Source organism: Carassius carassius, chromosome 23 (assembly GCF_963082965.1).
Source record: "Carassius carassius chromosome 23, fCarCar2.1, whole genome shotgun sequence".
In the NCBI taxonomy this organism is placed as follows: domain Eukaryota; kingdom Metazoa; phylum Chordata; class Actinopteri; order Cypriniformes; family Cyprinidae; genus Carassius; species Carassius carassius.
In genome coordinates, this window is record NC_081777.1 from 30862663 (window position 1) to 30886876 (window position 24214).

The 24214-nt window shown below is 34.6% G+C and overlaps 2 protein-coding genes across 2 annotated transcripts in view; both read right to left on the minus strand.

Annotated features, from left to right (window-relative positions):
- Nucleotides 1-24214, minus strand: part of aamdc (adipogenesis associated, Mth938 domain containing) — a 407769-nt gene that overhangs the window by 246483 nt on the left and 137072 nt on the right. The gene's annotated exons all lie outside the window — the stretch shown is intronic.
- Nucleotides 1-24214, minus strand: part of LOC132101756 (xaa-Pro dipeptidase-like) — a 53899-nt gene that overhangs the window by 12067 nt on the left and 17618 nt on the right. The window contains exons 5-9 of the mRNA XM_059506942.1: nucleotides 23643-23690; nucleotides 22460-22521; nucleotides 22115-22159; nucleotides 19932-20007; nucleotides 13566-13612 (exon numbers count right to left, since the gene is read on the minus strand). Coding sequence (XP_059362925.1) covers nucleotides 13566-13612; nucleotides 19932-20007; nucleotides 22115-22159; nucleotides 22460-22521; nucleotides 23643-23690 — 278 coding nt within the window. The remainder of the gene's footprint in view (nucleotides 1-13565; nucleotides 13613-19931; nucleotides 20008-22114; nucleotides 22160-22459; nucleotides 22522-23642; nucleotides 23691-24214) is intronic.

Below are 24214 nucleotides of genomic sequence, written 5' to 3' on the forward strand. Positions count from 1 at the left end.
GAGAGCCATCACAAACTACAAGACACCATCCCCTTGCACTGAGGCAACGACTTGCTAACGACCTGAATGAGTTTTATTGTGTTGTATTTTTTTTTTGTCTGTGTGTTGTCTCTGTTTACTGGAAGCTTATGTCACTAAAACAAATTCCTTGTATGCGCAAGCATACTTGGCAATAAAGCTCTTTCTGATTCTGATTCTGATTTATGACCTAATTAATGTTTAGTGTTTTATTTTGATTGTTTTTATTTTAAAATAAAGTAACCTTATATATAAATGATTTAATTCTTTAATTTATTTACATTTAAAAATATTTTACATTTTATGATTGAATTTTTAGTGAGTATTTTTTATTTTTATTTGAAAATATTACATTTTTATGATTTAATTTTTAGAAAGTGTTTTATTTTGTCTTTTAAAATGACTTTGACACATTTATGTTTTACTGAATTCTTAGCTTTTGATCAACTCACAAACCCCTGTAGTTCCTCCCTGCTTTAGAGGAATGACGATGTACCACAAAAACAAACAACATGAGGACCGATATCCCATCATGCTCTGGTGTTTTGGGGCTGTGGTGCACCTGGAAGAACATCTCGACTGTGCATTACGCAGTCTGACCATCTGCAGCTCCTCTTGAAATAAACAATCACGCAGCAGTTTTCACAAGTACTGAGCACTTCAACATCGGGACCGTTCTGATTTTAACTCCCTTTCTGTTGTTCAGTTCCGCCCAAGTTCATCTGTTCAAAGAGAGCTGCTCCAGAAACAGAAACAACAGAAGTTCATCTCACTCACAGGTGTGATGATGCAGAATTCATTCTTCATGCACATGTGTAATGACCCAAAAATAAGCACTGCATCCTCACATCACAATGCCTTGTTTTAGGCTCAACTGGTGCATTTACAGAAATGTTTGTGCACAGTTCCTGTATATCAACACTGAATAAAGTACATTTACTCACACTGGTGTGATTTTTCTGCAGTGGTGACATTTTTAAGAATGAAACAATGAAGCTGAATTATAAGCTATATTGTGCTGTATTCCCTCTTTTTAAGTGATTATGTATGTTTGTAGTTATCTGAAGTCGGTTAATGGTCAAATGACATGCAGCTAAACAAACCTTATATATTAACATTACTATTAGATTTTAATTGCACATTTAAATATTAAGTGTAATTTATTTTAATTTTCCCATATTGTGATTAAATAAGATTTTTAGTAATTGTTTTGGATCTGTTTTATTTAATAAATTATTTTAGTTTTACATTTTTTTTACTTAAATATTTTTAATGAAGTGCTTCATTTTAAATAATTTTAATTTTTATAATTTAAATTTTTATTATTTTAAGTTACTTTTAGTTTTACATTATGACTTAATTTTATTTAATTTTTTTCTGAAAAAAAATTGTTCATTCTGAATGTTTTATTTGAAAAATTACTTATGAATTTAATATTTTTATGAAGTGTTTTTATTTTAAGATTATGCAATTTTCCATTATGATGTCATACAATTTAGTATGTGTTTTATTTTGATTATTATATTTTAATAGACATTTTATTTTAGTTTCACATTTTTATGATTTTTAATAAGGATTTAATTTTTTATGTTTTTACAAAAAAAAAATTCTGTTCGGTTTAGTTTTCATGTAAGTAATTTTTGTTAACATTTTTATGATTTGTATCATTTTAATTTCAAATGAATTACATTTGACATTTAGATTTTGAATAATCATATTTCAATAATCACAACCTTCACTGTAAAAGATCAAATGCTTGAATGTCTATAGCAACAAACAGAGTCGATGACCCCCACAAACCCACTCACTCAATCCCATGATGCTTTGCTGTCAGTATGCACACCAAGGTCGAACGCTCATCTTCACACTAAGACGTACATGTGCTTAAAAACTGAAACACGGAAAGTGCAGCAGATGGTGGAGAGGATCAAGCTGGATAATCTGATCTCAGTGCAGTAAATCCCAATCAAATGCCGTGTTTGTGGCCGGTTAGAGTGACATTTCCCTTCGGTAACCCGGGACAGCTGCTTGTTATCACTCGGATTCTCATTTTTAGGACAAGCCATGCCATCCTTCACTCAAATTTCATCTGGATTTATCCATGGTCAGTCTTATTTTCAGAGATAAACCCACATGTTTCAGTCGCATAAAACCATTTCACTGAACATGCACCTGAACCTCAACATGATAATTACAGCAAAACACTGTTTCTGTCATGCACAGACCTGTCCGTCAAACTCTGAGATGAGAATATTTTAAATGATGAGCATCAGTCCAAGTGTTGTCAACATTAATGCATGCACGCAATTCATTCAGGTCAATGCTATTAATATTTCAACAAGCAGGCATGCAACAATTTGTTTAATTTGCAGTGCAAGTGATTTTCTGCCTGTATGACGTCATTTATTTTTTAAGGCACAACGTAAAAAATATCACCTAAGAGCAAACCATTTACATGTACACGTTAAAATGAGGATTGAAAAAGCCTTTTTACATTTTATTTCAGATTGAGCTCATAAATTGTGAGGAAAATTATATTAAGTCACAATGCATTTTAAATTATTTACATTTAACATTCTTATGATTAAACACTTAATCATTTTAGGTTTCCTTTTTTACGATTTAATTATTTTAATTAGAATTTAATTTTAATTATGTGCACAAATTAAAATGAGGACTGACATAAAAACATATTCGCAAATTAAGATTTTAATATTATTTTCATAAATTGTGAGCAATATTATATAATTAAGAATCCTGTTCTCTGGCGCAATTTAATAAATATAAAAAATTTGAATATATACATGCAGTTTTCATCATTTCAAAAATATTACAAAAATCGTATTGAGCCCAAACTTTTTAACAATAGTGTGCATATATTTCACAAAGAAATTATGATCAAACCCAAATATTACATGAATTTAGTTTTCTTTCCCTGATACATTGCATTAACCAAAATTAATGAGATTGTGACCAAGTGCAAACAGTCAGTTTGTCTTCTCCGGTGCTTTCTAATGGATGATCCTCTCTTTCTTTCCCTCTTTTCTGAGATGTTTCTGTGAGAGTGGCTACAGTATATACAGTGGACTCACGCTGTAATTAGCGGCTTCGTCTTCATTTCTCAGGAACTTCAGCACACTTAAATCACCCTTAAATATGTGCTTTAAAAGGCCACTTTAACAAGACATCTTTATATTCACACAAACTGCAATTAAAGTTAATGAGGGATGGAGTTTTAATGAGAGGTCACTGAACACATCAGATGACATGAGAATAAATTAGAAAAACGACTGAAAACGGAGCCCAGGTGCCATCTAAGAATAACCCACTGATGATTTACAGGATTCTGCAGAACAGACTTTAAAAGAGACTCACAACCCATTCTACTCCTGATTTATTTCTGAGGGTATTGAACTAAGAGACAAAGTAGAGCAGGAACTGATTGTATTGTGAAAGCGTTAGAGAATGAGTCAGGTTCTAGAAGGGGCGGGGCTAAAAGTGAGAGTGATTAGTGATGTCATATGAAAAGGAAAGTCATTCAAGTTCTTAATTTTCCTTATTACATAATATTGAATAATTCACCAAGACTCTTCTGTTCTAAATTTTAAATCATTTACTTTAAACTTTACCCGCTTTACTGATACCTAGCAACTGATTTAAGTCTGTAAAAAAAAGAAAAGAAAAAAAAAGACAGTATTGGTAACACTTTGCATGTGAAAGTAACATGCGTTTAACATACATTTCAATTTTAATTTCAATAAATATTAAATAAAATCACATTATAAAACCTAAACTGAAACTATTAGTTTTAAAATAAAAAAATAAATATTTTAAAACTAATTTTTTTATTTATTTTAGTTTAGGCTGAAGTACTAAAACTATTAAAATAAAAAAATAAGAAGAAAATAAAATAAAAATAAAATGAAAAGCACATAACTTAAACTAAATCAATTTGTTTTAAAATAGTATTTCCTAAATAAAATAAAGCTCAAACTACATAACATAAATATCAGATAAACTTTAATAATAAAAAAAAACTTAACTGTAAATTAGATGTTGCTTTGTCAACTAACTGAAATAAAATAAAAAGTTTAAACACTGAAATATACCAAAAATACATAAAAAATAGTAAAAAATAAAACTTAAATATGAAAAAAAAAATTTAAGCTATATAAATGTAAAAAAGCAACAAATACTAATGAAAATGAGAAGAAAAAATTCATAAATCACAAACTAAAATGAAAATGGGAAACAAAAGACAATTCAGAATAAACTCTAAAGTAGCCTACTTACTGTAAATACTAAAATAACACCGTTCTCTGCTGGATCACATTATGATGCTGAGTTTTGAATTTGATAGTTATTGAACTTTTACTCATAATTTCATTGTTTGAGAAATTAAGTAAAAAAAAAAAAAGATTTGCACATCATTCTAACAATATGATGACAAACTAATGAACTCCTGTGTACTTTCAAGCCTGTGTGCATGTGTCCTGAAATCCTTCACCAGTGCTCTCTCTCTGCAGGGCTACAGTTGAGGCTTTTAGAAGAACGAGACATTGAGAGAATAGTTGTTTTTCTCCCCTGTTGACGCTCTCAGACACTCACAGGACCCGAGCTTCAGCTGCAGGCATCATTAATGTGACTCAATTCCTGATCGATGAGGTCTGTGTGTCTCCACACACACACACACACACGGCTGGAAGCCTCTCAGTGAAATGAGAGTCTCAGAAGCTGGATTTGCCTGCAGCCACTGTAAATATAATCACATGACTCAGGTCATCTCTAACGCTGATCATACCGCCCAACCTCAACACTTCTCTCAATATCTGCTATCATTGCGGTGACCCTCATTAAAGGCACAGTTCGCACCAAAATGAAAATTCTGTCATTAATAACTCACCCTCATGCCGTTCCAAACCCGTAAGACCCAAGACATCTTCAGAAGACAAAATAAGATATTTCTAATAAAATCTGAGAGCTCTCTGACCCTCCATAGACAGCAATGCAACTGAAATGTTCCCTGGACCAATATGAAGCAATAATCTACCTGAGAAATAAAGATTATGAAGACAACTGGAAAATCAAACATGCACTGACGAATCGTTCATAATAAGATTGGCAACATGAATTTATAAGACAATCACTGATCAATTTTATTTTATTTTGACTTTTAAAGGAGTAGTTTCTCACCCTCAGGCAATCCAAGATGAGTTTGTTTCTTCATCAGGTTTGGAGAAATGGAGCATTGCATCAGTGTCTCATCTAAGGATGCTCTGCAGTGAATGGGTGCCGTCAGAATGAGAGTCCAAACAACTGATAAAAACATCACAATAATCCACAGCACTCCAGTCCATCAGACAAACACAGTTTTGTCTCCAGATGTTAACTGATGGACTGGAGTGCTGTGGATTATTGTGATGTTTTTATCAGCTGTTTGGACTCTCATTCTGACGGCACCCATTCACTGCAGAGCATCCATTGATGAGACACTGATGACACGACTGTCACACCAGCACACGCTTACAGAGAGAAATGTGTGTTGATGACACTGCTTCAGGTTTTTGAAGACCCCCCCGGCTCATAATGCCTCCTGTATTGATTAAAGGCCCGTGAAAAGACTAGTTTTTCCTTCTGAAAAGGAGGTGTAATTTGTAATCAGTTTTAGAAATCGTCTCAGATCCTGTTCTGGCTGATACTTCCTGGCAACCTAAATTTTGCTCTTTATTCGGTTACATAAAATTGAAACTCGTGTGAACATTTTCACCCTCCAATCAATCATATTGAGTCCCATCAACTCACTGAACATCCCGTTTCACGCAGAATTATCAAATAACAGATGCATAACAGCGTTATAAAACGACTCTAATTAAGGAGAAGATATGTAATCAAACAAGGTATAAAAGGGAGTGATAAAGAACCCTCAAACCTTCACTGAAAAACATCAGTGGTTCTAAAAATACAGAGCGGATTCAAGGTGAAGCAGTTTTTGTTTATTCCACAGTTTCATCTAAGCCAGAAAGTTTAATATCACACAGTGAAACTTGTCTGCAATCCTGACTCGTATCAAAGCACATCAAGGCATGACGCTTCCTAAAAGTCAAGTCTGAGACTTCAAGAGAGTGTGGAGATTAAAAAAAAATCCTGCTCGTTCTGTGTGTGATTTCATCAGGGACACCAACAGCAGAATATTCACAATCCAAGAGGAAACTGACTCTGTATCACGCCATTGCATTTTTTTTTTATTGTGCACAAGTTTGAGAAAACTACACCAAAACTGGGTGAAATAAATTTAACTGGACACTCGTTTGTAAATATTTTTATACAGCATGCAAATAATTGCAATTGCATTTTTTTAATTTCACTAGCACTTGGAACTCATTCTGTGTGTAAACCGAGTTTGGCTTGTCAAGATCATGCATTTTGTGCAGACGAGTAACAAATCATCATGTCTTGGTTGTGCCCCTTACAGTGCAAGCCTAATGCATTTCGATTTTTTACTTGCAAACATACCCGAATGGTTTTCTTTAATGCTGTTTAATGCTGTGCACATTTGATGGCATTTCTCTAGTACAGCCCTCGTGTTGTGTTCTGGCCATTCTTTGATTTATATTTCCTGAAAAGGCTTGTTAATGTCATTGCATAAGGCTAAAACCTACTGACTTCACTCACACTATAACAACTTCCCAAAAATATTTTGATCATTTTAATCCTTTTTTAGGGGTTTTTCCCACCTCGTCACACATGCACACAAACATTTCCCTAATTATTCACAAACAATCCTCTTTTAACTTAAAAACAGAATATTGGCAAAATTATCCACGAATGCTTTTCGTTTTTTTACATAAAAACTAAATATTGCTAGAATTATCAACAAATGCTTCTTTCCACTCAAACTGAATAATGCCAAAAGTAACATTTGTTTTTAGGTTTTTACTTAAAACCTAAAACTATTGCCAAAATTATCCGCAAATGTTTATTTTCCTCTCAAAAATGTAATATTTCCAAAATTAACCATAAGTAAAGCCTTTTCACTCAGAAAATTGCCTAAATTCTAAACAATAATTCTTTTTTTTTTTACTCAAAAAATAATAATTTTGACAAGAATAACCATAAATAATGCATTTTTTTCCCTCTCAAAACTGGATATTGCCAAATTTATCCACAAATAATTTTGTTTTTTTTTTACTTAAAAACTAAATATTGCCAAAATTACCAACAAATACTTCTATCCACTTAAATTGAATAAATAACATTTGTTTTCACTCAAAACCTAAAGGACTGTCCAAATTATCCACAAATAATGCATCTGTCACTCAGAAATTTAATATTGCCAAAATTATCAAAAAAATGATAAGCTGCTTTTCCTAAAAAAAAAATCACCAAAATGCTAAACAAAAATGCTTTTTTTACTCTAAAACTAAACATTTTGCCAAGAATACCCATAAGTAATGCTTTCTTTTTCACTCAAAAACTGAGGTGCATAATAAGCATAATGAGAGATTTACAAGTATTTATTTGCATATTACTCTTATTTGAACGGCTAAATGTGAGTGAAATGTAAACTACACAATCAAAGCGGTTATCTCAAATAATTCTGATTAAATCAAATAACCGCAGCAAGGTAATAAATCAATCAATCACAACAAGCCTGCTCCGAGTCTGGCTGCGTGTTTTAATGCAAACCAACACTTCGTGAATTTCTCCACTGGAAAAAAAGTTTTGCTGGAGTGAAATTGGCATCCAGAATCATGAAATCAGAAAACTGCTATCAAATTCACAGTGCAGGAGTCAGCGAGGTCGTTTGCATGCCCCGAGAGCAGAGAAGCTCTGTTTTCCTCATGTAGCAGCGTTATCTCTTTTCTGTGATGCTGCACATATCAGCCGCTTTGAAGTCTCAGCCAGTGGCCATCACAAGAGAGTCCTAATGAAATCCTCAAACTGCTTCTAATTGCAGCTGTATCTGAAGTTTTTCCGAGGCTTGAGAGAAAGAGAGAGAGACGAGGGAAATGAAAGAGAGAGAGACTTCCAGAACAATGAGCACTACATAAATGCCAAGCAGCACGGGGACTACATCTCCAGCATATTTATAACACAGAAAACACACCTGCACGTGATTATTCTCTTGCAGATTTAATTAAATCAATTAAGAGTTACGGCTGTACTGATACACAAGAGGCGGCCGGTTTTGACTAATGCGTGTTATTAATTCAGACAAGAAGGTCATGCATTCACATTTAGTAAAAGCAAACAAGAAATGCACTCAGCGAGGAGCAGGGAATTGTGGGATAGATTTCTGCAGCGTCTTTCATCCCATATCGACGGTTCCCTTGTCACCTGTGCAGTCTATTTATAACTAGTAACCATGACCACAGCTGTATTGGTTTACAAATATAAGAGAATCCCTGTCAGAGCGCGGGAAACCATGTTTACGTCTTCTTCATCTGGATCGCAGAAGCAGGAGACGTTAGAGGAACACCATAAATCAGGAGCTCGACTGACACTTACACTTCGTCTGGAAGATAGAAAAAGTGAATATATCTTTGTTTTACTCCCAAAAACTCTCTTGTGCTTAAAAGGGACATTTATAAAATTGGAATATATTTTGAGTCTCGGTGTTTTATTTATTTTGTCTGTACAGAGGAAGTCACAAACATCCTTCAAAATAGGTTTTATTCCTTTCACAGAACAGCCCAGATAGGTTTGGAATGGCATAAAAGGTAATATGTTCATGTTTGGGCATATTATCAGCCAATGTTAACCATTTTTTAATTACTTAAAGCTGCAGTCCGTAAGTTTTGCTTCTCTGTCACCATCTCTGTTTGAAAACCTGTTTGATTCTGTAATCAGAAGCACATTTAAAACTGGAGTATAATTTAATTCACACATGTTTCATAAATACATTATCCTTTCAGGATTACAATCTGAAATCAAAATAATAGATTTAATTATTCCAGTAGCCTATTTAAGTATCCAGTATTTAATTAGCTCCCTTTCTAAATTTTCTTTAGTTTATTCTCTCTGTCTCATAACAACGTCAAACTCTATAATACGTTTTCATGTATTTAATAATATTTTCTTTTTCATTTTTTCAAGTAACAATGTTTTTTTCATGGTATTTGGTTTACTATAATAATGCTTTGCTAATTGGTCTTGGAAAAACTTGATATAAGAGGAAGACTTATTTTAGAAGTGTAATTTAATTTAAGTTTAATAAAAAAAAAAGCAAGTGAATAATTGAATACAAATAAATATTAAAAAATATAAATAATTTATAAATATATAATTAATGTAATTACATTTATTTGGGTCTGGGATATTCCAGGTATTTAAAAAAAAACATTTTAAATTTTACATTTATGTACATTTATAAAATAAAAAAAAATACTTAGTTATGCTCTCTCGTATGCTGTCGACATTCAGCAAATACGCATTTTAAACTTTTGAATATCTAACAAACATTTAATGTATAATACATTTACAGAAATATTTTTGATTAACAAATTTTCATTAACTTTTAAATTGATTATTTGCTCAAAATATTTATTTATAGAATTATATATATATTTTTTATATATAGATAAGATTGGGGGATTTGAGCTCTTGACATCTGGCAACCGCAAAGTTTTCAGGATCAAGAACCAGCAGACATAAAGGCAAACCATAACACTTACTAAACTGAGAGAAGTGTTTCATTTCGATCTTTTAAGTTTTTCTTTCAAGCTTTTTCATGGTTTTGCTTTACTATAATAACCCTGTTATACTGGTCTTGAAAAACCTTGATATATGAGGAAACCGGATTTGAACTCTTGACATCTGGCAACCGCAATGTTTTTAGGATAAAGAATCAGCAGATGAAAATTGCAAATGATGATGCTTACTAAATCAACGTTTTAACTCTAATCTGAGATAAAACTATGATTCATCGTGCAGCTTCAGCAATCAGTAATGCAAAGCTCTGTTTGGCCACATTGACCGCACTCTGCGTGAACTTTTAGGATCAACTCTTCTCGTCCGCTGTCATCAACAACTGCAGCTTTCAGTTGTTCATGGTTTACAAAGCTCATGACACAGAAAACCCATCATCAGCTCGCCGTGAAGACAGATGCTTCTCAAAGCCTCCGCTTCATTTCTTTCACCTCTGAATATCTTCATCATCTGCAGCCTGGGGACAAGGCCGAGTTTGAGTTTCATTTTTAACACCTTCATTATTTGCTCTTGAAAATGTCTGCAGGATACAAGAACAAAAAAAAACTCAGTCCTTGAGGAACAAAACCAAACTTCATAACAACACATGAAGTTAAGAGAGGCATTCATCAGCCTGCGGGGATAAGAGGAAGTATCATCAATCTGAGAAAGCAAGTCCTGGAGTTTCTGTTCCTAACGTTCACGTTTGTCCTACTTTAATGCTACGTGACCGAATACAAATGCAGCATCTGTACTGCATACATTCAGCTGCACAAGCATTAGAATAACTGCTGTGTATAATTCAGGATCGTTAGTAAACCACAGGTAAGTGAGTTTGATTAGGGTTGGAGCTAAAAGTTTTCCGTATCTTCCAGACCAAGTGAAAGTGTCAGTCGAGCTCCTGATTGATGGTGTTCCTCTAATGTCTTCTGCCTTTGCGATCCAGATGAAGAAGACGTATTAACAGAATCTAGGATTATTTACAGCTCAAAATAAAATGTACAAAATACGTTCTGAAAACAAAACAGAGGAAACAAATGACGGAGGCAGCGCTGTGCACAAAAAGACTGAGATTTGCCGCTTTAAAAAGAAGGTAATCAATGCTGTTATCGTCTCATGTTTCCTAAGTTTTCAGTAAACTCATGTCCTCTACCGATCATGAAAGCACCTATAAATCTGACATCAGCACTCAGTGCGTCTAACTAACTAACCAAACTATCCCACACACACAATTCAGAGAAGTAAAGAGTTAAAAATAAATAATGAAGTTTCCAGCATTGTGCAACGCTGAGAGGATCCTCTCACTCCTGCAACAAAACTCCATTTAAATTGATTCTGTGCCTCAAATCCTGGATGGTGTTTCCCGTGGGACACAGGAGCCTGTGTCTGGACACTAATGCACATTCAATAAGAGTTTCTATATAAATATTTGGAAATGTTAAGCAGCACAACTGTGTTCAACATTGATAATAATCAGAAGTGTTTCTTGGGCAAGAAATCATCATATTACAATGATTTCTGAAGATCATGTGACACTGAAGACTGAAGTAATGATGCTGAAAATACAGCTGCGCATCACAGGAATAAATTACATTTGAACACATTTACACATAGAAAACAGCCTTTTTAAATCATAATAATATTTCACAATTTTTACTGTATTTTTGATCAAATAAATGCAGCCTTGATGAGCAGAAGCGTCTTCTTTCAGAATCACACCAACCTCAAACTTCTGTGGTTCTTTGCAAACCTGAGCCAGTACAAACTTATAAACCTACAATGTATTTGTTTCTGTGAAGAAGTTTAAAATCTTTCACACTGGTCCCTAGTGAGTGTGTGTGTGAGTAAATCTGACTGCTGCTGAACTGATCTGTTTCTAGCGAGTTGCTGCATGGCGTGACCTTGCCTGCGGGTCTGTCTCACACACACACACACACACACACACACACACACACACACCTGTTTGCCGCAGCCTCTCTCATTATGGCCTAATGCGACTGTATATCTGTAGCAGACACAAAGAAGCTCATCATTAAAAACCTCATGATCCCTGCAGGAGACTGACATTCATAAAAAGAAAGTTAGAAGAAAACAGGATGGACATTGGCTTCTCCTGACCGCACAGAGGAGTAAAGATGAATGCAGAGGTCACATCCCAGCATGCACTTGGGCAGCCAGAGCTGAGAGGGACGGTATCATTAGAGGAAGTAGATCATGCATCACAATCTCTAAAGGTCTGGACAAAGCCAGTGTTGCACGGTCTGTTTCGAGACCTCCGGACGCAGCGTTGCTTTAGAGGACAAAACGAATGGAGGGAGTCGTCTTATCTTACACTTCTCCAGCAGTATATGGAGAGAAAATCCCTGGAAAAAGCTGCAGCTTATCAGAGCTTTTGTTTGGTTAGCAGAGAACAGGTTGGATGGTGTTATCAGACACAAAAACACTAACACCGCTGGAAGATCAACACCTCACACAGATGAAACACAGAACACTAGATACTCATCATGTAACACAGTTAAAGGTGCTGTAAGAGAGGTTTCTGAAGAGAAACGTGCATAAACTATTACTGCTTCCTGACAGATAAGTACACGTCCTGAGAAACCACAACTGCATCTGGTAGAGCTAGACTATATAAGAAGAAGAAACTGACACTCAAAAGTTTTTAAAAAAAAAGTCTCTTCTGCTCACCAAGGATGCATTTATTTGATTAGAAATGCACTAAAAATAGGGAAATATTATTATGATTTAAAATAGCTGTTTTTTTTGTGAGTTGATGTTAAAATGTAATTTATTTCTGTGATGCTCCGCTGTATTTTCAGCATCATTCCTCCAGTCTTCGGTGTCACATGATCTTCAGAAATCATGAAAATATGATGATTTGCTGCTCAAGAAACATTTATGATTATTATTATTTTTTATTTTTACCAACGTCAGCCCTGATGATAACTAGTAAAAATGCATTTATTTTCACGATTTTAATGAAATGCCAGTTTACATAATCCCACTGTTGTTTTTTTAAGTAGAAAAAATAAATAAATTAATGTTTTTTTTTTTTTTTTTCGTATACGCCAAGCAGATTTTTTTAGGGTTATTACAGTCTTATAAAAGTCATTGATTAGAAACAACATAAATTTAGCTTGATGCAATTTTTTTGCAGTGTCAGATAAAAAAATAAATACAATTTTCACTCATACACAAATTTCTCAGTACATATGTACATACAAATCACACTCTGATATCTATACCAACACAATAACACAATTATAATAATATGATTTAAGTTCTTTTGAAATTCAAAAGAAAACAGGCTCTATTGGCCAAATGAGAAAAAGGTGTCAAAATAGTAAAAATGTATAATAAAATAAAAAGAAACCTAAGAAATGAGCATCAAATACTAAAATTCCAATAACAGAATTTATTTATCTTTAACTTTTTTTACTTAAAATAATCTAAAACAGATCAACAGCAATAAACTATAAAATTTGACTACTAAAAAAAACACCTCCACCATGTTAAAGAGGTACTAAAGTGTACATACTCAATTAAATCCCACTTTATTTGTTTATAAACCACATGATTTAAATTAACCATCCAAACAAACCATTCATTTTTTTTACTTTAAACTATAAAAAACAAATGGTTGTTTTCGAATGTTAAATTATCTTGCAAAAACAGCACAGAAGTCAATGATGCACATTTGTTTGTGAGCAGGTTATGTAATAAAACCACAACTTTGCTCGGTTTACTCCGTGAGTGCAAACATGGGCTGATCATGAGTGAAAAGAGTGCGAGTTACTTCATTAAGCTTCATTTAGGTGAGAGGATTTAATCAAACTATCAATCAATCGATCAGTACTCACCTCTCCATCTCATACTCTTTCACGCCCGGCTTCACACGTTTCATCACCTACAAGGAAACACACACAGTAATCAGATAAGTGCGCTTTACAAAATATTCAATTAGTCTTCCACCTCAGTCATCAGCCGAGGGCTTCCCTTCCCTCTACAGATAAAGCCTAATAATCTCAATGAACTCTCGCCGGCAGACACAGACACAGACGAGAGCTGCACAACGGCTCTGAAAATGACCAGCAATTGCCTTTAAATTACAGAACGACTCATCCATTTGATGAGATAACAGTCATTTGAGGCGCGGCGGAGAGAAATGAGGGAGAGCGAGTGTCGAGGGCTGTTTGATGATTGTAGGTTAGGATGCTTTTATTTCAATCCAGAATCATGAGTCACACTGTATAGCGGCTCTGAAGGATCCCCGGGAGATTGCGGAGATCAGGTTGATGTAGGTAATGTTAATATGTTGGGTGACAGAGTTAATATGATACTTGTATGAATAAAACGTTGCTAGAATGTACAGTACCGTTCAAAAGTCTGCCGTCTGTAAGATTTTTTTAAAAGGAATGTTTATCTTTATTCAGCAAAGACTCACTTAATTGTTTTAAAGAGACAAAAAAAATCATTTAAAAAATATGCTGTTTTTGAACTTTCTATGCAAAAGAAAACTTAATAAAAAAGTGTCCGATTTAGCAAAAATGATAAATGTTTTAGGATGTTCAAATAATTCATGCTGCAGTGTTTTGTTCTACGAAGAACACCAAAAAAATTCATTATTTTTTTTTTCTACGAACAAATGAACACTTTTATTTAACAAAAAGCAATGTGTAAATCAAAACTGAAAGGAAAGGCATTTATAATGCTACAAAAGATTTCTATTTCAACTAAATGCTTTTTAAAAAGAGGTCAAAACAAAACTTAAAGTATGCATTTGAAAATTCTATTCACAAAAAAGCCTTCAAAAATTAAACATGGTTTCATTGGCAAAATGTGTCATTTAAAAAAAATTGCAATAATATTTCTCAATTCTACCAACATGAGCAGGGTTACAGGCATGTATAAAAAAAGAAAAAGAAAAAACAGGACACACAGTCAGTGACAAGTGATAAGAAACCCAAGAGAATACATAAAGCAATTCAGTGCTGCAAGTAGAAATATAACTGAACTGTTCTAGTCTAGTTAAAATGAATTCTGTTAGCACTATTCAGATGGGAATGGTTTTCTAAATGAGTTAGTTAAGATCAAATAAAAATAAATAAATAAATAAATGCATGATTAAGACAACAAATGTTATTTGAAGAAATATAAAGCATGCATCTTTGAACTGATGCAGAATATCATGACTTCAGTAACTACTCGGATATTAACATTTATGCATTTGGCATTATGCATCTATCCTGGGTGACTTGCAGCATATGAAAGCCAGGAATCGAACTGCTGACTCTGACATGGCTAGTTGCATTCCCTACACGTCAATATAAATGCTTCAAACTACATTTGCATGTACATCTAGTCCATTATTCATATCCGGGAGAATCAAAGGTCGTCCACTCCTGTCAAACTCAATGAAACCTTAAAAATCTCTGGACTGGAGCTGAACTCTTAATCGCTGCTCGACTGAAACTGACCTTCGTCTCAGCTCTCCTCACCGCAAAGACAAAATCAGCATTTACATTTCAAACTAGCAAAACCTGCTGCTGTAAGCATCCCTGACAGACCACGGCACATTCAGAGGAATCTCACGAAACCAGGACCAGGTCACTTCACACCAAAAATAAAGATGGACATCATACACACATTATATAGCAAAAAATTCTGCAGATTTGCAAATATCATATAGAATACATAAAACTTTAATGCATTTCTCAAGATAGCAAATGCAGTAAAATGCTGAAAGCTTTTTTTTTTAATAACAAAAAGTAGTATTCAAACTGTATTATTTAACTTACAGTCTAGTCTGCAAAGGGACAGAAAAAGTGGAAATCAAGCATAAAGTAGTAAATAAAGTTAGACATGAATCGTGTGTTTATGGTGTTTTTCTTCTGATTAAGAAAGAATAGAAGACTCCTTCACTGTACAAATGGTCATCAAAATAAAAAATGCTACCAAATACATCATATTTTGGGGGAAAGTGTCTTCGAGGAAATCTTCTATCCCTATTTTTGAAATCGTCAACCTAAAATTTGTAAGAAACAGGTATTGGGTTTTATTCAGCAAACATGATATAATGGTGTAATGTGCGTTTTGGGGTGAAATATCTCAAAAAGAGGAGAAAAATCCTCCAGAATCTGTTCTGTTAGTTACAACCTCTGGCTGAGATCTTCTCCCAAAAATGGCACCACATTAAATCAAGCCGACAAGCGTTTTGAGATGTTAATGGAGACAAAACTGAACCATGCATAAAAAATAAATAATAATAATAATAATAAAAGGAATAGGTGAAGTTGGAACACTGCTTAGTTTGGAAGAATCTGATTTCACCTGATAATTCTATTAATTCTGATTTCTATCAATGAATCTTTCTGTATTTTTGAGGAAGAATTATGTTTGGGAATACTTTCCATTCTCATCGGTGCAAAGATAGAGAAGTTCAAATCCATTAACATTAAAAGTCATTAAAAAAATGGAAGTGATTCTCTGAATAAGAACTCAATTTGGATTCTCACCCCTCTTCTGAACACTTCCCGCTCAACGGATTCCCGTGACCCTACAGTGAACCCCTCGTTCCTCATTTCGACATTCAAAGAACAATTTGTTTCCATTGTGGCCGTGACTCATGTCCCTCTTAAACTGAATATCCAGCAATAACAGAAGACGAGAGGTTACAGCCGCCAGACGTTTGTCTAGATGAGCTCTGGCTATGACTGGCACTTATGAAGACCTATGGGTGTTAATATGTGCCGAGGCCTTTATTGCTGGAAACGAGAGATCAAAAGAGCCTCAAAACATGTCCTTCAGACCCTCAACTGAAGATCGACCCGGTCTGTCAAGGTCATTCTCCAATTGATGAAGTGCTGGGGCTATTTCCTTTAGATAAAGTGAGGATAAACATTGACTGTGCTTTTCCAATGACGCCTGCACACATGGATGAAAGTATAAATATAGAATAAATAGAAATTTGTCCTTTGGATTTTGGAATCACGGGTAAATATAGTAAATAATGACAGAGAAGTTATGAAATATTCCTTGTGCAACAGTCAGGTTCCAGAAGTAAAAATGCTGCTAATTATCACTATAGGGGAAACTGATTTTTAATAATAACTTAGTTATCTTTAAAGACAGACCCACTGTGAGCTCTGAGCTTAATAATGAATGGTATATGCTTTTGTTGAAGCCATCGGTTCCCATTATTTCAAGTTACGTTTTAAATCGTCTTGTTTAATAGCAGAATTTGTGGTTAAAAACTACATTACCCATGATGGTGTACAGAAAATTCCAACCAATGAGAGTTGCATCCAGCAAAGCACAACAAAGAGCTCCTCCCACTTCACTCAGTCTCCCCCTACTCTCTCATAACACTTAAATATTTGATAAATGTGTATATTTTGCAAAATATACACAATAATAAGAGGCCGGAAAAGTTAAATGTACATATAAGGAACAGCTGGAGGACCAATTTTCAACTTATTAGGTCATTTGGCAACATGATTGGGTATAAAAAGAGCCTCTCAGAGTGGCAGTGTCTCTCAGAAGTCAAGAAGGGCAGAGGATCACCAATTCCCCCAATGATGCGGTTTGAAGTTAAAAAGAGTTTGAAGTTATCATCATCTACAGTGGATAATATCATCCAAAGATTCAGAGAATCTGGAAAAATCTCTGTGTGTAAGAATCAAGGTCGGAAAACCATACTGGATGCCCGTGATCTTTGGGCCCTTAGATGGCACTGCATCACATACATATCATCCGCCATGTCATCGAGACTAAAGAGGACAAGGACAACCCAAGTTGTTATCAGCGCTCAGTTCAGAAGCCTGCATCTCTGATGGTATGGGGTTGCATGAGTGCGTGTGGCATGGGCAGCTTACACATCTGGAAAGACACCATCAATGCTGGAAGGTAAATCCAAGTTCTAGAACAACATATGATCCCATCCAGACATTGTCTTTTTTCAGAGAAGACCTTGCATTTTCCAACATGACAATGCCAGACCACATACTGCATCAATTACAACATCATGGCTGCGTAGAAGAAGGATCCGGGTACTGATATGGCCAGCCTGCAGTCCAGATCTTTCACCCATAGAAAACATTTGGTGCATCATAAAGAAGAAGATGTGTCAAAGAAGACCTGAGAGAGTTGAGCAACTAGAAGTCTGTATCAGACCAGAATGGGACAACATTCCTATGCCTAAACTTGAGCAACTTGTCTCCTCAGTCCCCAGACGTTTGCAGACTGTTATAAAAAGAAGAGGGGATGCCACACAGTGGTAAACATGGCCTTGTCCCAACTTTTTTGAGATGTGTTGATGCCATGAAATTTAAAATCAACTTATTTTCCCCTAAAAATTATACATTTTCTCAGTCTAAACATTTGATATGTCATCTATGATGTCCCATCAGGTTTGTATATTTCTCCATAGTTATTTTCCTCATGTTTTTGATTCAAATTAAAGTTTTTAATGTTTCATAAACGATAATTCTTCTCGTACCAGGTTTGGTTCCTAGCTTATAATGCTTTAATGAAGACTTTTTAAAAAAGAAAATACCAATGCAGATTAAAAAGTAGGCGCCTATATATCGATAAATAGGGCTGTGTGGAAATCTCTTAACTGTGACATAAACTGATGTTCAACAACCTAACAATAATCGTTACAGCTATAGCAGTCACTATGATAAATATGATCCCAGTTTAAACACACAGTATTAATTCATGTACAAGCCCATTAATATCCAACACTCGAAAAAAGGCTTTTCATCCATTAACAGAATCAGCAACTTATTCTGCTACAAAGCAGCACCATCAATCTGATTATTAAATTAATCTGAGTTTCCTCACATTGGCTGATTGAGAGCTGTGCATTGTAAAACATTTCAATCATCATGTTCCTTGTTCCTGTCTGATAGCGCACATATCAAGAGTCTGCGTCCATATGTTAGACCTACAATATAACAGTGTTACTGGACACGACTGATGATCCAGATCTGTACTTTAGATTTGATTAAGAAGCCATTACGAAGAGCATGAAAATTTGTATTATTTTAACAACCCATTCACATTTGCTAAGGCCTTAACGGCTCAAAAAAAGTTTAATTTTCCATTTCTTTGTAATTAATTTTCCATTTCTTTGTAATGTTCCTTCCCACAATCCTCTGCTCGTTCTGTTCGCGCGGATTATTCTCTCTTCGGTTGACATTTACGCTGTCTGTCTGTCTGTCTTCAGCCACCGCTGGATCTGCTTTTCATGAGGAAATCTCTCCTCAAAGGCCATTTCTGTCGTTCATTAGTGCACCTGTCAGCATATAGGATTTTCTCTGATATTCCTGCAAAGCCAATGATATTCCGCTTAAATTATCCGCTCTAATGAAAGCTTTTCCCCACAGATTGCAGATGTGCTGACTAAAATGAAGCCGAAGGTCCTGCTCACACTGGTAAGATCCTTCTCATTTCCTTGATATTTGGAATATGGTATAAATAGAAAAATGAAGTATCAGAAAAATTAAAAAAAGAACTAAAATTGCAGTTTATTTATATATACTTATTTTTATAATTTTTATTATTATATACATTCCTTGTAATAGTATACATTAAACACAATATACATTTTTATTTTAATATTTTAATTCAAAATAAAACATATTTGATTAAATATAACAATGTGTGTGTTTATAAAACATTAATTTATAATGTAAATAAAAATGTAAATATATGCATATATAAACTGTTTCTTTGATAAATTATTATATTTTTAATTTGGAGAGAAAATATATAATTGAAAACTGTTTCTACACCAGTGCAGTGAAAACAGTGAAAACTGTTTCTACACCAGTTTTGTTTTCAGTGCAGTGCTTAGTCAAGATGCAGGTTTTGTGCTGAAATATCATCCGTTTAGTATTCTGGTATTGTCTTGTATCTGTGAAGGATAAATGCAATGCTGGCCTAGATACTGATTAAGCGAGGTATAACAATTTGGTAGCTTCAAGAGAATACATTACAGATCCGACTTAAAATGCTTTACAACAGAAAAGCAGAGGCTGAAATTCGAGCCCAATAGTGTTTTTAAGAGAGCTTGAGATGCTTTCGAGAAATGCAGTCCTGGTCTCTCAGAGCAATAATTATTAGATCGTACTACTTTCAATTCAGTTCTTTAGGGCATAGTTTAGGGTAACTGTTTTTAAATGAGAAAACTGAATCTGAATCTGCCTAAAAGCTTGCTTTACCTCTTTGTGGGCTTCACTGGAAATGCGGTTGGTGTAGCGCAGAACTTCTAGCTCCATGTCAGTCTTCAACAAACGACTGCAGACAAAGAGAGAGAGAGCTAATGAATATGCATATGAAGATATAATTTCATATAAATCAAGAGGTTACAAGAGGCTGTGTGTTAAAGTGATTTTAACAGGGCTGCTCTTAGGCACGGCATGAAGCTACAACTTAAAAACTGATGCACATGCACTGCTGAGGTCAGTAAGAGTCGCTCACCAAAGATGCATTTATTTAATCACAATATAGTAAAAATATGAAATATTTTTTACGATTTAATACAATTGTTTTCTATGTGAATATGCTGTAAAAATTTAATTTATTCCTGTGATCAAATCTGTATTTTCAGCATCATTCCTCCAGTCTTCAGTGTCACATGATCTTCAGAAATCATTCTGATAAGCTGATTTACTGCTCAAGAAACATTTCCGAGCGCTGCTGCAAATTTTTGTGGAAACTGTGACACTATTTGATTTGATACTTCTTTGATGACTAGAAAGTTCAAAAGAACGGCATTTATTCGAAATGGAAATCTTTTGTAACATCATAAATGCCTTTACGGTTTTTTTTTTTAATTTATTGGCCAGAAAGTTTAAAGCAGAACAAACTTCTCTGATAAACTTGAAATCCTAAACTTAGCCCAAACCCAGCAGGACCAATGTCAGAGAAATAAGCACTTTGCCTCTCGTTAGTGTTTTATTCTTCACCTCCATCTATTCCTGGTCGAGCGTCTTCGATTATGTCTTAATGATGTTGCCTGCAGTACTGAAGCATCTTGACATCACCTCCTATGACTCAGTGTGAATGTGCCAACTTTCTAACAACACATCTAAATATATCACTGCGCACACACACACACACACACACACACACACACACACACACACAACCCCTGGTTATGATCTGCCATGTGAATCTGATCAGCAGCTCTATATCACACAGATCATGGGATCTCTTACATCAGGAATCAGTAAATACAAGGTTTGTTAAAGGAGCCGTTCACCCAAAAATGTATTTGCTGGAAATGTGCTCACCCTCAGACCATCCAAGATGTAGATGAGTTTGTTTTTGCATCAGATCTGGAGAAATGTACTGTATATAAAATGGAAGCAACTGATGTTATCAGCTGTTTGGACTCTCATTCTGACGGCACCCATTCACTGCAGAGCATCCATTGGGGAGCAAGTGATGCAATGCTACATTTCTCCAAATCTGATGACGAAACAAACTCATCTACATCTTGAGGTTGAGTATATTTTCATTTATGCGTGAACTTTTCTTTTATTAAGTATATTTCACCAGTCATATTATCAAATAATGTTTGTAATGTAAAACCAAGTCTGGTTTGCACTGGTCTAGTTTGCTGGTTTTGGAGCAGTTTTGTGGACCATCTACTCATCTTAACCTGGCTTCAGTCGTTTTTTTTTTGCGATGCAAGTGTATCTGTTTTGTGTGCAGGTTTTTAATATCTGCTTCATCACGGAGAAGCAAGCAGCAAACTCTCTCTGGAAATCTCAAGGTAATAAGTGAAGGGGAGGAAGCGAAGGAAACAACAAAGTTTGCAGGCGAGCGATGGGAAACCGTAATGAGAAGAGAAAACCTAATGCACACGCCAGCGAGAGAAGCACGCAGACCATTAGAGACAAACACCGGCCATACAGACCCACGCAGGAGGCTTGAGAGAGAAAGAGCGATTGATAGCAGATTGTTTGTAATGTGGCTGAGCTGTCGACGTGAGAGTGAAGAGCTCTCAGTCATGACGGAGTCATTCTGCTCAAATTAGCCGAAGCGACGAGAAGAGCACTTTGTCTGAATGTCATTTTCCCAACAAAACTCCCGTTCTATGAAGTAATATAGTGTCTGAATGCATAAATACAAGCAGATTAAACGAGCTGACCTGCTCAAACTATGACAATCAAAACAGAAAAAGATTAAACAATTCAACTGCAGCTCCAGCTTTCATCAAAACATCAAACGCTTGCTAATTGGAGGAGCTGGCTAACTTGCTTTGATTTTAGTTAATTGGAGCAAGGTTCTGTGCTTTAGTTATTAAGACGTCAATCGGCTGAATTGCATAAAGCATGGTGTGAAACAGTTGAAATGTTTATATATTTGCATGATCTGTGATATAAATGACACTCACCACTCCACAATCACTGGGTGCAGCAGGGAATTATTCACCTGAAACCTGAAGAAGAAAAGAAACATACATCATTAACAATGTCTCACATCAGTATCTGAATCCTCCTTTTTGTCAGTGCTTCAGAACAGATTGTGTTGATGTTTATTATTTAAGACAATGACGTTCAATATTTTTAAATTGTTTCTGATGCATCAGTTAGTGAATATTTAATATTTAGAAATATTTCTCATTAGGATCGGTTTAAATGGGTGGGTCGTTTTATCCGAGTACGCAGAGGATGCTTGTGTGCTACTTTCCCTGGAATGAGTTTTAGGACCAGAGCTCTGAATAATGGATGAAACTCACTGGCTGATGCCTTCAAAGGACGCTTCGCGACAGGTGCTGCCGCTATCAGTGTTCAATCCCCGCTATATATATATATATATATATATATATATATATATATATATACACACACACACACACACACACACACACACACACACACACACACACACACACACACACACACACACACACACACACACACACACACACACACACACACACACACACACACACACACACACACACACACACACACACACACACACACACACACACACACACAGAGAGAGAGAGACACAGAGAAACAGACATTAAACCTACTCAATGTCCCATTATCCAAAAAGAATAGAACAGAACGAAAATCACATGTAAGCCAGATGTCTCTATTTCCCACCAGGTCATTATTCTCCCCAAAGTTTAAAAATAATAAAATAATAAAACAATAAAGTGTTGTGTTTACTATTATTCATTTATTATTAATGGATTATTATTATTATTATTATTATTATTATTTAACTAATAATAAAAAAATGTTTACTATTACTATGTTATGTTTACTATTTATTATCAATGTTATTATTATTATAAAAAACTAATTATTCTCACTATCCTCATTATTTGTACTATTAATTATTTATTAAAATCTATTAATAATTCTACTAATAATAGTAGCAATGACCTATTAATAATGGCAATTTTCTTTTTGATTTTATTATAATTAAATAACTAATAATAAAAAATAAAATCAATAAGTTATTTTTACTATTATTATTTATTATTAACAGGTTGCTATTATTATTATTATTTTTATTAAATAAAATAATAATTTTTATTTTTCATTTAATATATTACCATTTCAATTATATATTTTCTCTCCAAATTAAAAATATAATAATTTATCAAAGAAACAGTTTATATATGCATATATTTACATTTTTATTTACATTATAAATTAATGTTTTATAAACACACACATTGTTATATTTAATCAAATATGTTTTATTTTGAATTAAAATATTAAAATAAAAATGTATATTGTGTTTAATGTATACTATTACAAGGAATGTATATAATAATAAAAATTATAAAAATAAGTATATATAAATAAACTGCAATTTTAGTTCTTTTTTTAATTTTTCTGATACTTCATTTTTCTATTTATACCATATTCCAAATATCAAGGAAATGAGAAGGATCTTACCAGTGTGAGCAGGACCTTCGGCTTCATTTTAGTCAGCACATCTGCAATCTGTGGGGAAAAGCTTTCATTAGAGCGGATAATTTAAGCGGAATATCATTGGCTTTGCAGGAATATCAGAGAAAATCCTATATGCTGACAGGTGCACTAATGAACGACAGAAATGGCCTTTGAGGAGAGATTTCCTCATGAAAAGCAGATCCAGCGGTGGCTGAAGACAGACAGACAGACAGCGTAAATGTCAACCGAAGAGAGAATAATCCGCGCGAACAGAACGAGCAGAGGATTGTGGGAAGGAACACCTGAGCTGTCTTATGTGCTCCCAGGAGTGGATAAGCAGCATTTTAAACCCGCAGGACGAATCAAACGCAGACTATTTCACCTCAGGGCAGATTTCTGAGCAGAATCCACATTTCTGTCTGATCCTTCATCCTGCAGAAATCCATACAGAGGACACCAGCGCTGAATGCTAAAGCGGTAGTCTGTTTACTTAACCTCATGTTAGTGCACACCTGTATGCAGCACAGAACACTGTTGAACATCTTTTGTTCATGCAGAAGCGTCCGGATCTATTA